The following is a 16,800-nucleotide window of genomic DNA, read 5'->3' on the forward strand; positions in this document are numbered from 1 at the left end:
TATTTTTCCATTTCGTCATTGAACAACTAAACTGAACCCAAGCAAAGATTTGTGACTAAAAAAATGTCCTAAGCTTGGAGCTCAAAGCTCAGAAAGGTCTATGAGCTTCTTTGCCACGCACAGGGCAGCCTATTGAAATAAATAGGCTGCCCTATGCATGACAAATGCATGTGTGAATGGGGCTTAGATGGTAAAATATTCTTAGACTTAAGCGGTTTAAATAACTTTTTTCTTTTTCTAGCATGATACAAAATAATTTAAGAGACTAGCTCCATACAGGCTTGTTCTCAAAGTGGTTAACAGAAATAAAAATTGCATGGTCGTTGCAGGCTTCTTTACTCTTCGCAAACTTATGTTTGTTTTTTTTCTTTACAGATCTTAAATATTTTGGAGGATATTGGAGAAAGTCGACTTTCATGTAAATGTAGATTGCATGTTTTATTTAGAATTTAACGTATGTGTATACAAGTATTGTAGGGTATGAGTTATACTGTATGTAAATAAATTTGTTTTGAGAAGTGTTTTTCATTAACATTTTTGCTTTCCTATTCCAGCTTCAACATGAGCAGCAATTGTAATTCTGTAGCGCGGGAATTTTTGTCTGATGTCAATAAACTGTGCAGTGAAGGAGGGGAAAGCAAGGATGATGAAGAAGAAGAAAGCCACATGGCAGTTCTTGGAGAGTACCTCTTGTATGGACGTGGACTTTTGCTCCTTACAATGCTCAATGACAGTGTTGATCAGGTAACTGTTAAATAATCAAGTGTGTAAATGCTTTCCAAAACAGTTAAGATATCTGTTGTCCTGGTTCACAGAACTGAACAAATGATGAGCAGAGTAATCTGCATCAAGTTCAGGAAGCCTCTCGGGTTATCTTTTTGGCTGATGGTCAGGCAGCACGCTTCTTAAAGTGAAACTAAAATAGTAGAATTTGTATGTCTCCTACGTAAAGAAACTTCTGTACCTGTCTCTTAGCTTGTGTTTTTTTGGCATACTCTACCTGTGGCTTATGCCCAGTGCCGTGTACACTCTCTACCAGATAAGACAAAGTATGTCTCATAGGTTTTGCCTTTTTAATACAGAGTTTCTCAAAAGGTCTCTGATAGGAGTTCCCTATCCTGACGAGAGCATAGGAACTCTCTCACTTGTAAAGAATTCCAAACCCACATGGGAGGGTCAGTTATCCTCTGGATCTGTTCTACCTGTTTCCAGTTCCCTGCCTTCCTAAAATTGAATAACCTGGCATGGTCTGACGCTATCGGATTCCTAGCCAAGGGAGGAAAATGCAGATTCCCAAGCACTGGCAATAGGGGAGAAGGTGGGTGGGATTGTCCGTTAGAGGGGAGAACCATGCTGATTTCATACATGGTGGCTCGAATGACGGGAATTGACCAATAAGAAAGTTGCCAGTTTAGGATGAATCCAGGGAATGCCCTGTAATGGCAACCGGCAGTCCTCTTGTTCCAAGGCCACCCACAATTTATGCTGGGAATTGCAACACCAATCCATCAGCATAGACAGGTGAGCAGATCTGTAATACAATAGAGGGACGGGAAAAATGCATGCCGACCGCCCCCCTGGTCTGGACAACATCTGGTGTCGCAAACGGCCCCAGTTCACGCACAAAAAAGAGAGGAAGTGAGAGCGCAACTGTCTGAGGTAAGCAGCAGGGATGGTCACAGGAAGCGTCTGAAAGAGGTATAACAATCTGGCGCTTCTTCTTTTTCAAAATGCTATTTCGACCCATCCATGTGAATGCCATGTGGTCCCAAGATCTCAAGTCCGACGCAATGTGTTTCTGGATCAGGAGGAAGTTCAACAAAAATGTTTTCTGAATATCCAATGGGATAAAAAACAAAACAAATACTTAATGTGGGTAGAAGCCCACTTGAACGGAAAGTTAACCCGAAGACCATGCAATCGAGAATCTGGGAGGGAAACATTCAATGCTTCGGATTTACCAATATTTAGTTTAAAGTCTGCTAACTTCCCATAGGCATCCAAGGCAGCCAGAACATTCGGAAGAGTTACCACAGGTTGGGACACATAGAGGAGTAAATCATCCACGTAAGGAGCAAATTTGTGATGACCAGAACTAGTCTCCAGGCCTCTATTATCTGTGGATGCCTGTAGTGTACAAAGCAGTGGTTCCAAGGGTCCTGATGGTGACGTCCTTGGCCCCACGGCCAGTGGCAAAACCCACCTGATCTTGTCTTATAAAGTCGCCTATAAATGGGAGTAAACGAGAAGCAAGAATGCGTGTAAACAATTTAAGGTCAACATTTCACAAAGAAATGGGCCTGTAGCTTGCACAATTGGACACGTCTTTCCTCTCTTTTGTAAGAACCGTAATCTGAGCCCTCAAAGAATCCCTGAGTAAAAAAATGGCCCTTCAGCAAAGCATTGAAGGCATTAACAAACTGCCCCCCAAGGAGATCACGGAACTGCTTATAGTAGTCAAGAGTCAATCGATCGGGGTCCAGGGATTTTCCAGTCTTCATAGCTTTCAAGGCACCCTCAAACTCCTCCCCAAAAATTAGTTCCTCCAAGGCCTGACTATCAGAATCCGACAGACGTGGCATCCCAGAGATGGCCAAATACACCCAAATCGCCTGAATACGCAAGGGACGATCATCCGCCCCCTTAATGGAGTTAAGATTGTACAATTTTGTATAGAAAGAGTGGAACTTGGCCGCCATCCCCCCCGACTGCGAAACTAACATCACCTGCCCGAATGGAAGGTATGTAGGTGCAGGAGTGAGAATCTCTCAAGGCGTTGGCCAGAAGCTTCTGCGGTTTATTCCTGTATTCGTTGAAAGAATGCCAAGACCTTGCCAACTGTGCTTTTATCTTATCCAGCAAAAGCTCGTTGAGCTCCGCTCTCATTCTAGTTAAAGATGCCAAAGTCTCGCCATCCAAGACTGCCTTATGGTGAAATCGGTATTTATTAAAAAAGAATAATAGAATATAAATAACATTTAGATAGAAAACATGACATCTGCCAATATCATATTAACTACAAAGACAATGCCAAGCATGAAATAATTATTTTTTTTAGAATCGGGTCTATTATTTTTAAAAGATATTATTGATTTTATGGCCTCCGTAGGTACACATTAAATAATGGAAATGAAGAGTACAACCTGATAGTGGATGCGTGCATTACAATTAACATGGCATGTTGGTACTTGTATTGTTTCTTAGGTGTTAGTGTTAGAAAGGCTTCATCTTGATAGTACATTAGCTCTGTCTTAAAGCGCAAACATATAAGGGTGTGGATATTAAAAAGAAAGGTAAAGCACTTCTGATTGAAAGAGCAATCCTTCTGAAATCATTTTTATGTGAATATTAGATTTCAATGCTGTTATGAGTAATTTATATTAACAATTCTGCATTAACAAACTACATTCCTACACATTAAGATTGACCCTGCAACAGTGCAAACTGTGTGCATACTGATAGTGGTGTCTGGTGTTCCAGGTCTGATTTATAGAAGGCAATGTTAAATATGTTTGGGAAAAGTGTGTGTGTGTGTGTGTGTGTGTGTGTGTGTGGTAATAATAATATCAAGTCTGAGTATAAAAGACAATATTAGATGTCTTTTGAAAAATCTAGTTGAATTGTGTACATGTACCTGGAGAGATTAAGAAAGCAATTAAATATTAAAAGTATGAATTTCGTCATGCAATATTTCCCATTAGTAAGTGAGCTCATAGTGTGTAGGGACTAAGAAAAACAAAGAAGAAAGATTAGAGGAAAGAAAAGAAACCGTGGTAGAAGAGAGGTCAATGGAAGATGTCCGGAGGGGATAAAGAAACTTTTGAAGTCCAATAGAAATCGACTATTATTTAATGCTGAAACACGTTTTTTTAGTCCACGTCTGAGAGAGTCGGAGGTCGAGAAATCAATCCAAACTACCCATAAAGTATAAAAATTGTGGTATTTGTCATTTATTATAGCTAGAATTTCCTCCATTCTCATAATCTCGTTCATTGTATTGTTCCAGTTGGCAAGGGATGGAGGTGTAGATGTTTTACCAGAGATTTGGAAGGACCTGATGTGCAGCAGAAAAAAACTTGACTGGTGCAGGCCAGTCAAGTTCCTCCACCCCAAACTCCCTCGTCCATGTCTTTATGGACCTTGCTTTGTGCACTGGTGTGCAGTCGTGTTGGAACAAGATGGGGGCATCCCCAAACTGTTCCCACAAAGTTGGGAGCATGAAATTGTCCAAAATGTCTTGGGTCTGCTGATGCCTTAAGAGTTCCCTTCACTGGAACTAAGGGGCCAAGCCCAACCCCTGAAAAAAACCCCACGCCATAATCCCCCCTCCCCCAAACTTTAAATTTGTCACAATGCAGTCAGGCAAGTACCGTTCTCCCGGCAACCGCCAAATCCAGACACGTCCATCCGATTGCCAGACAGAAGCGTGATTCGTCACTCCAGAGAATACGTCCCCACTTCTCTAGAGTCCAGTGGCGGCGCGCTTTACACTGCATCTGACGCTTTGCATTGCACTTGGTGATGTAAGGCTTGGATGCAGCTGCTCGGCCATGGAAACCCATTCCATGAAGCTCTCTATGCACTGTTGTTGTCCCAATCTGAAGGCCACACGAAGTTTGAAGGTCTGTAGCTATTGACTCTGCAGACAGTTGGCGACTTCTGTGCGCTTCAGCATGCACAGACCCCGCTCTGTCATTTTACGTGGCCTACCACTTCGTGGCTGAGTTGCTGTTGTTCCCAGTTGCTTCCACCTTGTTATATTACCACTAACAGTTGACCGTGAAATAGTAAGTAGCAAGTAAATTTGGATGGACTTATGGCACAGGTGGCAACCTATCACGGTACCCCGCTTGAATTCACTGAGCTCCTGAGAGTGGCCCATTCTTTCACAAATGATTTGTAGAAGCAGCCTGCATGCCTATGTGCTTGATTTTTACGCCATGGAAGTGATTGGAACACCTGAATCCAATTATTTGGAGGGGTGTCCCAATACTTTTGGCAATATAGTATAGATAGATAAGAGAGCGATTTCTGTGAAAGGTGTAAGGGTATTACTGTAGAGTCGAGAGTGATTGTATTAACCCCTTCATGACTGAGGCCCTTTTTTCAATTTTTGCACCCATGTTATATTCCACATTTTAGGCCTGAAAATGACGTAAAACCCCCCAACATTATATATTTTCTGAATGCCAAGACCCTATAGAATAAAATGGTGGTAGTTGAAAGATGCTGGCGACGTACACTACGTCGTCAGTCACGAAGGGGTTAAAGGTCAATTCCACCAAATGTCTAGGTACATTCCCCTGTCCCTTCCACATCCCAAACAAGTATCAGTGACAAGAGGAAAAATATGGTGCATGGATACAGGATCTGTGTACCAACGAGAGATGATTTTTTAATTCTTCTCTTGTGTATAACATGAGAGATGAATTATGTGTATTGAAGAAAGCCAATTCTCAATTTCCTATAGTGATCTTTTTGCCCAAGTCCTCGTGCCATGACTCGACAAATCTAAGCAAGCCAAAGGTATTATTTGAGGAGAGAAGTTTTATAAACGTAATATAGGGTGTTCTTACAAAAGTGCTCAACATTTTTTGAGAGGTCTGCCTAAAAATAGCATAAAAACACCTTGTGATTAAGCTCCAGCTCCCGCAGCCTAGCATACATTTCCTCTACCTTCAAGCGTTGATGCTTGTGGCGCGACCCCCAATTTGATCAGGATGCCCCTGATTACACATTTGTGCACTTCCCATAAGGTGAGCGGACTTTGGGAAGGGGAATCATTCTCCTGAAAAAAGCGAAATAAATCAGACTGCACTTACGATGAAAACACTACGTGGCGTCTGAATGAATCGCATATGCAGAACGCAAACGGTGAATGAGCTGCTTCACCCACAGTTAGACTCAAGTGGATAGGGGAATGATCTGAGAGAGCCGAGGTGCCAATTGAGATCTTGGAGATTAGGGGCAAAGCAGCATGTTGTAACAAAAAGAAATTCAATCTTAGAGTATGATACAGGGGCAGAAAAGAGGGTGTACTCCTATCTGTGGGGTCACTAAGGCGCCAAGGATTGAACAACTGAAGGTCAAACGTCGACAGCTTGATGTGCTTCCTTTGGGCATTTGTGAGGTGGGAGATCCTCCTAGACGAGTCCATGGACGGGTCTAACACTAGGTTAAAATCATCCTCTAAAATCCACAGCCCCTCTGCAAAAAGCAACCGTTGTAATCAAAACGAGTCTGTTCCCAGCTCCACACACTGTGCGCCGCACCTCCTCGCCGCTGCCAGACCCGCTCGCATCCACGCTCCACACGCCGCACCTCCTTCACGCCTCACATTTCCTGCCCATCCACATCCACGAGGGGGAATGACAGCCGCTGATAGACAGGTCCAATCTCAGAAGCAAGTTGCTGGAAGACTGCTCAGGTAAGCCTGCACTTTCCCACACATGGTACTCTATAATGTATTGCTGGGATTTGTATTCCTCCTATAGCTGATGGTACATTGTGCTGTATATATTATACATATGATTACAAATCCCAGCAATACATTATACACTGTATGTATAATGTATTGCTGGGATTTTTTGTACTCCTCTATAGCTGGTGATATTCTGCATTGCGCTGTATAGAGGACTACAACAAATCCCAGCAATAATACATTATAAAGTGGTACAATGCTAAATACCACCAGCTATACAGGACTACAAAACCTAGCAATAGTACATTATACAGCGCAAAGCAGAATACTGCCAGCTGCGATTTTGTTGTATTCCTCTATAGCTGGCGGTATTCTGCATTGCGCTGTATAATGTGCTTTTGCTGGGTTTTGTAGTCCTCTATAGCCGGTGCCATTCTGCATTCATTGCTGTATAATTTTACACTTTCTATTTCACTATATTGCACACCACACTATATCTTTTTTTTTTTTTTTTTTTTTTTTACTTCCAACGCTCCAAGCTTGCTCCTGTGATGGACTACAACCTCAATACAAACTAGTAGTCCTATCACTGGAGCCATTTTTTAAATTTAAATTTTATTGTTTGTCCGATTAATTGAACCTAATCGGTTAACTAATCGATTTTGAAAATAATCGTTAGCTTCACTCTAGTGGGGTCGAGATCGCCATAATCTATTTAACTAACTAGAAAAATTTTATTGTTTGTCCGATTAATCGAACCTAATAATCGGTTAACTAATCGATTTTGAAAATAATCGTTAGCTTCACTCTAGTGGGGTCGAGATCGCCATAATCTATTTAACTAACTAGATTGTTTTTCCGCACATTAAAGGACGCACATTAAAGGACACGGGCATATTCGATCTCCTCGCACACCCGAGGGCACAGCAGCTCGTGCAAAGCCCAGAAACCCCCTCGCCAAAATGGGCACACCTGAAGCCGCACCCACAGAGGCCTCCGAGGACAGGGCACAGGAAACTGAAGAAGCACACCAAAGCTAAGAAGACAAAAAAACAAAAAGCAGAGAAAGAGACCAGAAAGTTTCTCATTCCACGTGCTATCTGACCACCATGCGGAAAAAGAAATCGACACGATACGGGCGCTCCTATGGAACACTTGCTACACAGAGAGGAAACGCCCAAACTGGGGGAAGCAGACAAGCACAGCAGCGTGCAGAGGTATGGGGGGAGGCAAATACTAACACCAGGATACTAACTCACCGCCATAAAAAGTGAAGCTTTTCACACCATCCCAGCAAATAAATGGAATAAGAAAGACAAAACAAACGCATGCAGCAGTAAACGGGTCAACAGATAATGCCATGGCAATTCCGAGAGCCCACACATAGGACCCCAGGAACACCGGAGAAGCCATATTCACTAAGAATTACCGCAGCCTCATCAAAATGAGAGCAGAAGCAGCTAGGTAGACAGCGTTCCAATTTAAACCAGGAAAGACAGGAACCCGGTCCAGTCTCTGAAAAGATGAGAAACAAATGCCCCGCTCACCAGACCCACCAAGGAAAAACCGAGTGGGTCTTGCATATGGGCTATGAGATGGGCCAGAAACGAACTCCGATGGTAAGCATTACTGCTGCCGGTTACAGGTTAACTCTCCAGATCGCCTACAGGTGAGCAGAGGACCTAGGACGGCTTCTGTGACGTCTTGGAGCTCTGGGAAGCTTAGCAGGCAAGGGCGGAGGAGTGCCAAGTTTGGCAGGTAGCATTCTCCACACTCTAGAAAGGCTGCCAATTCCAGAAGTAGATGTGGATGGGTAAGTATTCCCTTTTAGGTTTAAAATGTCTTTCCTCTGTATACTGTAAGGGTTCTGTAACAGAGTGAAAATATCCCCCAAAGGATCTGGTCTCAGTAGTTTTAGTAGATTGTTTGAAGAGGGATGGATGTTCTAAAAATACAAAACCTGAATAGCTGCATAGATTTACAAAAAAATACATACTCGAATTATGATCCAAGTGGTAAACCTGTTTGTGACATTAAATAATAATTTCCCCCCCCCCCTCCTCCCCCCAAAGTTTAATGTCAGCACTTACCTTAAATGATGTCTCTTAATCCGATCTTCTTTCCTGTCCTTTTCATCTGTGTCTCCAGCGCTGCTGCGGGTCTCCGATCCAGCACTGACTCCTCTGTGCTTGCTGGCACTTCCTGTCCATGGTTTCTGCATGCGGGTGCACGCCGTCCCTAGACTTCCCTTGTGTCTCTCCTCGTCTCCCAGCCGAAAATCTGAACTGTGCATGTGCCCTACCCAAGATCCTTTTGCGGCTGCCCAGGATTTTTCAGATTTTTGAACGGGATCGCGCGGGTAAGACACAAAGTTTTAACCTGTATGAAAAGGGTTTTAAAAAAAAAAGTTTTTGCATATATCTACTGCTTGCTAGCAGTAGATATATGCAAAAACACCAGAGGGTTTAATAACCCTTTTAACTTTTAGGAATCAGGGAAAAACTGTTTTCCCCATTAAAGCAAGTTGGATCTCCCTTGCCTTCCTCTGGATCATTTTAAACGTTCTAAACATATTTGTTTTTTTAATAGAATACAGGTTAAACTCATTGGACATGTTATTTTAAGCTATGTATTTGTATAGCTATATTGGCAAAAGGCTAGCTAAGTGTCTCTATGAAGTTACCCTGACCATCCCTCAGATCAGTTAGATCGGGTTACCCAGCAGCTCCTACTCCCTGCCATGGGCAGCTCTAAGCCTTCTTCCTCTAGACTAGCTCTGTTGCAAGGATATCTCTCCCTCGGAGAGTCCCCTTGTTCCTAGGCACACATAAATTGCCTTGTGCCTGGTGGCAAATATACATTTTTTTTCTCTGTACAATGAAGAGTGTCTGTCTGAGAAAGTGGATTCTTTTTATCTCTTGTGGTGTTATGGTACTTGATATTCAAGCCCCACTGTTTTTTCCTGGCCTGTTTTCTGGATTTGCTCTTAATGTGTCTGCCTTTTGCCTGTCATATGGTTTTGTGTTAACACCACCTGCCTTTGTCAGTGGACTTGATAATTTAGTTAATTTAATTTGGTCATCTGTTGTTAGTAGAACTAGAAAGCTGTGAACTGGAAGCATCACATTGTGAAATCCACTTGGAGGAGCCCACTATTAACCCTCGTGACACTGCTGCTCACTTCCGTCCTAATTCCTAAACTAATATTTGTGACAGCTATGCCTATATTTTGAGGTCATTTTATGCATTTTGATAAACGCTTAAGGACTCCATAGGGGCTCTGCTTTCTATAGAGCTGTAAACACGAGATGGGAAGTGTTGCTGGATAATCAAAAGCTTTCAATTAAGAAATATTTAGTTAACAGGAAATTATTCAAGACAAAACAAATTAGGTTTATTGGAATTTGACTAAATACTTGGTAATTTTGACACAAAATAAGGTCCTGAAAATGGTCTTAAATGACCATCTAATTATAACATATCAGAGGAAGAAATTTAAACGACAAATTGGTACATAGCCACTTTGAAATTGGTAAAAGAAGTGATTAGAAGTTCATAAAAATTTGATTGTCAAAACCACCTAAAGGGTTGAATCAATGTGGGAATTGTAAAGCATGTGCATACATGTACACAGTGAAGGAGTTCATAAACCCAAAGGATGGAACAGCTGTGTTGATTTGAGTCTTTTTATAAACGGCAGCTAAATGTCACTGTCCTCTCCTCCTTTTATGTGTGTAAAACTCTAAGGCAGTTAAGGAGCAGTTTGGAATATATAAATGATATAATCCTTAAAGCAAAATCCAGATCAAACAAATATACATTGCCCAGCAAAGTATTTATTTAAATTTTTGCCCATTCATTTATAGTCATCATGTTTCCAAACAGCTGGCTCCAACTCTTAAGGTGGCCATACACTTTACAACCCTCGCAAGACTTTTGTCTTGCGAGGGTTGTAAAGTAATTTTAAAAAAATGTGCGATCTGCCCAACTTGGACAGGCAGATCGTACTTACGATCATCGCAAGCCGCCCCCCTGAGGGGCGGGCTTCCGCTGACTGCAATGAGGGGCGGGCTTCCGCTGACTGCAAACGGGCAGTGTGCGCGTTTGCACACCGGCCTGTTCGGCAGTTGTCGAACAAGCAGGCCACTAACCCGACGAGAATCATACAATTCTCGACTGGTTTTCCAGGCTGCTTTTTCGACAGAAGACGTGCGACCGTACAGTAGAAACGGTTGCACATCTTCCATACACTTTGCGATTATTGTACGATCGTGGGATTTCCCGCGATTCTCGTACGAAAATTGTACAGTGTATGGGCACCTTTTTAGGCCCAATTCACACCAGGGCAACAACGTTTTGGTGCATTTTCCACACAAATTTTTGCAAGGGCTTTTTTTAGGGCTGCAGCTAACGATTATTTTCAAAATCGATTAGTTAGCCAATTATTAAGTCCGATTAATCGGATATAAATAAAAATGTAAAAAAGAATGGCTCCAGTGATGCTGGTCTTTCAGAATTTGCACCGCTGTCGTGCACAATAGCAATTTATTTTTTTGAGCTGGCATTTCAAATTTTGCAGCCACCTCCTTCAACCATTCTGCAATGTTTGTGGCTGTATGCCTGTCTTCCAGAGGCATAGTAGTGAGGCAAATAGAAATCTTCTAGTCGTCTGCTATGTAGTGGCATCTAATGGCAAGGTAGGTCTCGGTCGCTATACTTGTCCATATGTCTGCAGTAAATGCAAATCTGCTTTCATTAGCACCAATGGCATCCTTTTACTTTTTGAACTGCCTCCTGTACTTCCTCTCCACTAGTTTGGTGAAATTAGTTCTTGAGGGAATCATATATCCAGGGTTTAGTACACCGATCAGGTTTCTAAATCTGTGATCTTCAACCATGGAAATTGGCTGCATATAGGCGACTACTCATTTGCCGAATCGAATCTGCTTGTTTTGGAGTACTTCGATGCACAAACCTTGCCATGGTGCGCTGTTTCTTTCTGAAATGAAAAAAATACGATAGTATGCAGAAAAAGCTGATGACAATGTTTCACCCTCCTCTGCGAAGCCAACGTGTTTCCTTTTCATGTGTTCATGCATCACTGTGGTGCTATCGTGCCACACAAGCTCCTGTTTGCATATTTTGCAGGCGACAACCTTCTTTATACTATTTAGCGAAAAATGATCCCATGCCTTTTGAGGACTTGGTTCGTACGTTTTTTTTAACAGTCACTTTGTCAGCACCCTCTGCCTGTGACATTTTTATCATGCGTTTTTTTTTTTGCAGCTGGAAGTAAAAAAAATAAAATAAACTGCGGTGTGCAATATGGTGAAATGGAAAGTGTAAAATTATACAGCAGTCAATGCAGAATGGCACCGGCTGTAGAGGATGACAAATCCCAGCAGTAATACATTGTACAGTGGCACAATGCAGAATAGGGATGTCCCGATACCACTTTTTTTTTTTAAACCAAGTACAAGTACTGTCCCTCATGTACTTGCCGATACCAATTACCGATACTTTTACATAAAGGGACAGGTGACCTTTTTTTCTAAACACAGACACATGATTTTAGGGCAGTTTCTCACCAGGGCTAAATACGGATGTCCCCACAGCAAAACACATGTCCCCACAGCAGAATAGTATTCTGAGGATACATGTCCACAAGGCAGGATACATGTCCGTAAGACAGACTAGTATTCTGCTTTGGGGACATGTATTCTGAGAATACATGTCCACAAAGCAGGATACATGATCCCGAAGCAGAACACATGTCCCTAAGACAGAATAGTATTCTGTTTTGGGAACATGTGTTCTTCGAATACATGTCCCCAAAGCACAATTCCTCTCACCTGGCTGCGTGTGGATCTCACCGGGCGACGTGGACATCTGCAGTGGCTCTGCGGGCAATTTGGCCGACTCTGCGCTGCTGGTCCCCGCGACTTTCGTCAATCTCCCGGCTCAGTCCTTAGCGTTGGTGTGCGGCTGAAACCCCAGCTTCTAGTGCGTCATCAGCTTCTTTGGGGGGTCCTAGGTGACAGGGGTATTGGCGACCCCTGATGTCTCCATAAAGAGGACCTGTTCACACATGAAAAAGAATAAAAACACACAACGTTTTTTTTTTTTTTTTTAAGTCCCCACCCATACATACACGCATGCAGACATGAGCCGGGTGCGAAAACGACGATTTCGCCCATTCCGCCGCACGTGTTACAGATCACCGCAAACATCGCAGTGAGAGCAATAACTCTAGGGCTATTAATCACTGATAACACTGAACTGATGAGCGGTAAAAGCTTTTAAAGCGTCACCTATGGTCAATTTTGGGTATGGTAGTTTTTGCCGATTTTCGCGGGTGCGCACAATTTTAAGGCTTGACATGTTTGGTGTCTATTTACCCAACCTGACCCCATCTTTTCTATTTGACCAAAAAATTGGTTATTATTATTACCACCTGACGTTTGTAGGCAAATTAGCTATAATTTTGCGCTAAAGTTGCTAGAGGGCCAGACCATTTATAAATAGGGAAGCAGGTTGTTTACCATGACAGTAGAAGTAATTTTTTTCTGAAGATATGGTTAAACAACGTGATTTAACAGCCTTTGAACGTGGGATGATTGTTGGCACTCAAGCCATGGAGCGAGTATCAGCAAAACAGAGCAGCTGTTGTTAAAGTGTTTAAAGACTGGACTGTCAGCCGAAAATCTGGGTCTGACCGTGCGAATTGTGGCCGTCAGCGACTAGTCAATGTTAGGGCAGTACAGAGAGTGACAAGACAACAGAAGGGCAATAGTGCAGTGTCAGATTCCTCGCATCACCTTTCAACATCTCGTGGCCCAACGAAGTACTGATGGGGTGGTCATAATAATCTGGCCACTCAGTGTGTGTATATATAGATATATCTATAGATATATACATACATGGATAGGTCCTTGTATCAGTTTATTCTTAAGTGTACGTGTACCCCTGTATGTTATGGTTTCTCAGGAAATCATCCAAAAGCTTCTAGAATGATTCCACATTCTTAGCTGAAATCACTGCTTGTGGCAGCGAGTTCCAGAGACTAACCGCTCTAACTGTGAAGAACCCCCTTCGCCCCTTGTGCTGGAATTTTTTTCCCACCAATTTTAGGTGGTGGCCTCTAGTTTTTGTTACGGAGTTAATTGTAAATAGTTTGTTACTAATGTTGCTGTCACCATTGAACAATTTTGTACATGAAAATCATATCCCCCCTTAATCTCCTCCTTACTTCCAACGTGAACATGTTTAAATTTAGTAGTCGTGTCTCATAGCTCTGGTCCTCCATTCCCCTAATTAGTTTGGTTGCCCTCCTCTGGACTCTTTCAAGACTCTTTCTGTGGACTGGTGACCAAAACTGGACCGCATACTCCAGATGAGGCCGGACCAGTGATCTATAAAGTGGCAAAATTATAGACTTGTCTCTGCAATAAATCCCCTTCTTAATACAGGACAGGACTCTACTTTGTTTACAGCAGCCTGGCACTGCAAGCTATTAATCAATCTGCGGTCTACAATGACACCCAAATCTTTTTCCATTTCTGTCTTCCCTAGTGGCATACCCATAATTGTATAGCCCATTTGCTTATTTTTAATCCCAAAGTGCATTACTTTACATTGATCGACATTAAATCTCATCTGCCATATATTAGCCCACTCCCCTATTTTATCCAGGTCCTCTTGTAATGTTAAACTATCTAGGTCCGATTTTCTATCACCCTCCTGATTTTTGTATCGTCAGCAAACACAGAAACATCACTATGCACTCCCTCCCCGATGTTGTTAATAAACAGGGTGAACAGCATGGGTCCCAGCACAGTACCCTGAGGCACACCGCTCATGACACTAGCCCATTCTGAAAAGCTGCCATTTATAGATACTTTGTACCCGTTCCTGTAGCCAGTTTTCTATCCACGTACACACCATTCCATCGATCTCAGCTTGTATAACAAGCGTTTGTGTGGTACCTTATCAAAAGCCTTTGAGAAATCCAGATATACCACATCCACCAGCATCCCTCCATCCAGATTTCTACTTACCCCCTCATAAAAAGTTAGCAGGTTAGTCTGGCAGGAACGGTCTTTCCTGAACCCATGCTGATTGTCATTAACTATACCATCATCAGGCCTCAATTTCCACTCGCCCCCTCGCAATTGGCAATTGAAATGTCAGAGATGGGGTGCGCCGCCGGCGGGACCAGGGATGGGACACTACCGCCACGGTGATCGCTCACATCTGTTCTCTCTTCTCGGCCGCTCTCTAGCTGCAGTAGCTGAGAAAGAGAGAACAGAAGTGGTAGTGTCACATCCAGAGCCGGCACTAGCTCTCTGTGATCCCTCTCTCTCCTCCCGGCCGCTTCAGCTCCACGAAGCGGGCACCCAGAGAGGTGAAGGATTAGTCTGACCCGGGCCTCTCTGATGCCTTTGCAAACACCCCCCACCACCCCAAGCACTTCATCTCTCCCCTCTCGGCCGCTGCAGCAGCCGAGCGGCCCAGAGGGGAGAGATTAAATGCTTACGGCGGCGGTGGGGGGCATTTGCAAAGGTATCAGAGAGGCTTGGAGGGCAATTGCCATCCTGCCCCCGGGCCAAGTCCGCCCCTGGGTCAGACTAATCCAGCATGTTATTAATCTTAATGCCCCACTCAATGTGACCGCAAGCGAGGGGCATACTGAGGGGGGCAACTCAGATTAATAACGTCCGAAAGAAGTGGACTGGGAGGGGGGCCTCTTTAAGACTGCTCTGAATTTAAGACTGCGGTGGCGCGGAAAAGAGAACAATAAGCTTGACTGCCATAGTCTGTGCCCACTTCGATTGGGCTCAATGGCGACCACAGCAATTTCCTCCACCCACCTCCGCTGCCATTGGTGGGAGAGGAAGACTGCCGAACTGCAGTTGGACGGCTTCTGCTGCGCAGGAGAGAGAGCCGGCTGGACGTGTAGGAAACCTCACTGCTCCCCCCACCATCACCAGGAGAAAAAGAGGTCAAATCAACTAAGTCCCTGTACTTTCTTTGTGACCTCTGCACTGCGTTACATTCTGACCTCCGTACTGTGTACTGACCTCTGTACTAGGGATGCACAGATACTTTTTGAGTACCAGTGCAGATACTTGGCATTTTCACCAGAACTATCAGGGTTGCAGCTAGGACCTGGCTCTGGCACTCCACCACTGTCCTGAAATCATTTAGTCTGTATTGATTTAGAAAAACTGTCGCATGACAATAAACAAAAATGTATCAGTACTCATACTTGTAAGTAGGGATGCACCGATACCACTTTTTTAACACCGAGTACAAGTACCGATACTTTTTTTCAAGTACTCACCGATACCAATTACCAATGCTTTTTCTTAAAGGGGCAGTTCACATTTTTCCTAAAGCAATACAAAATAATGATTTTAGGTCAGTTTCTTCATATTATGAAGAACATGAAATGAATATTTATCATGCCATTGCTAACTAAGGCTTTTATCCCCCTAGTGGGGAAAATAGATGAGCACATGTCCAGAACACTGTATAGTGTGGCACAGCCATATCTAATTCTGCATACCTGGCTTTATTTTATAAAAAACATATAATTAAAATAATTTATAAAATTTATAAAATTAAAAGGCAAACCCAGCCCCCATGCGGTGCTGCAGTACTAATAGAAAATTATTTTGTTTCTGCCTGGAGATCCGAACCATTTAAATTACCCTTTTTATCTCATTTTTGTCAACCAGATCCGTAACCAAAATGCACCCTATATACCAAAAAAATAAATCGGCTAACAGTGGCTGGTTTAAAAAGGGTAAGCAGAGGATCGGGACAAGTATACCAATTACAAAAAGAGTTTATTAAATAAAATATCAGTTTTGGACATAAACATCATATCACTAACTGGTTTTAAACAAAAACAAAAAAAGCATGACATACGATTTATAGATTTTCAGGTATGCAGATCTGTTTAGCATATATGAATGAGAGCTCATTATACAATCAGCTGACACCAAAGGATAATACGCTTCATATAACGTATTATCCTTTGGTGTCCGCTGATATCTGAAATACACGTATTAATCTCCAGTGGAAAAAAAAAGGAATTTATATAGTACCTCCTTCTTAAAAAAGCAGTTTCTTTCCCACATGGTTTCAGCTGGTTTATATTTTTGGTATTTATGGTGCTGCAGTACTAACCTGCTGGGTCGTGTCGTCTTCTCCGTCTGCTTCAGCCACTCCGTGTCACAGCCTAGTCATCTGCTCCATTCTGACCTCTTCTCCCGCTGATTGGCCGATTGGATGATGACAGGCTTCCTCACCAGACACTCCTGACTGGTGAGGAAGCCTGTCAATCATCCAATCAGCCAATCAGTGGGAGAAGA

The 16,800-nt window shown here is 42.9% G+C and overlaps 1 protein-coding gene across 1 annotated transcript in view; it reads left to right on the top strand.

The window, feature by feature from the left end:
• Window positions 1-560: 560 nt before the first annotated feature.
• LYST (lysosomal trafficking regulator) overlaps window positions 561-16,800 on the top strand; it is a 214,811-nt gene continuing 198,571 nt past the window's right edge. Inside the window, exon 1 of the mRNA XM_018557714.1 lies at window positions 561-744. Coding sequence (XP_018413216.1) covers window positions 562-744 — 183 coding nt within the window. The 5' untranslated portion in view covers window position 561. The remainder of the gene's footprint in view (window positions 745-16,800) is intronic.

Source organism: Nanorana parkeri, unplaced genomic scaffold (genome assembly GCF_000935625.1).
Source record: "Nanorana parkeri isolate BGI_ZX_2015 unplaced genomic scaffold, ASM93562v1 scaffold296, whole genome shotgun sequence".
NCBI lineage: Eukaryota > Metazoa > Chordata > Amphibia > Anura > Dicroglossidae > Nanorana > Nanorana parkeri.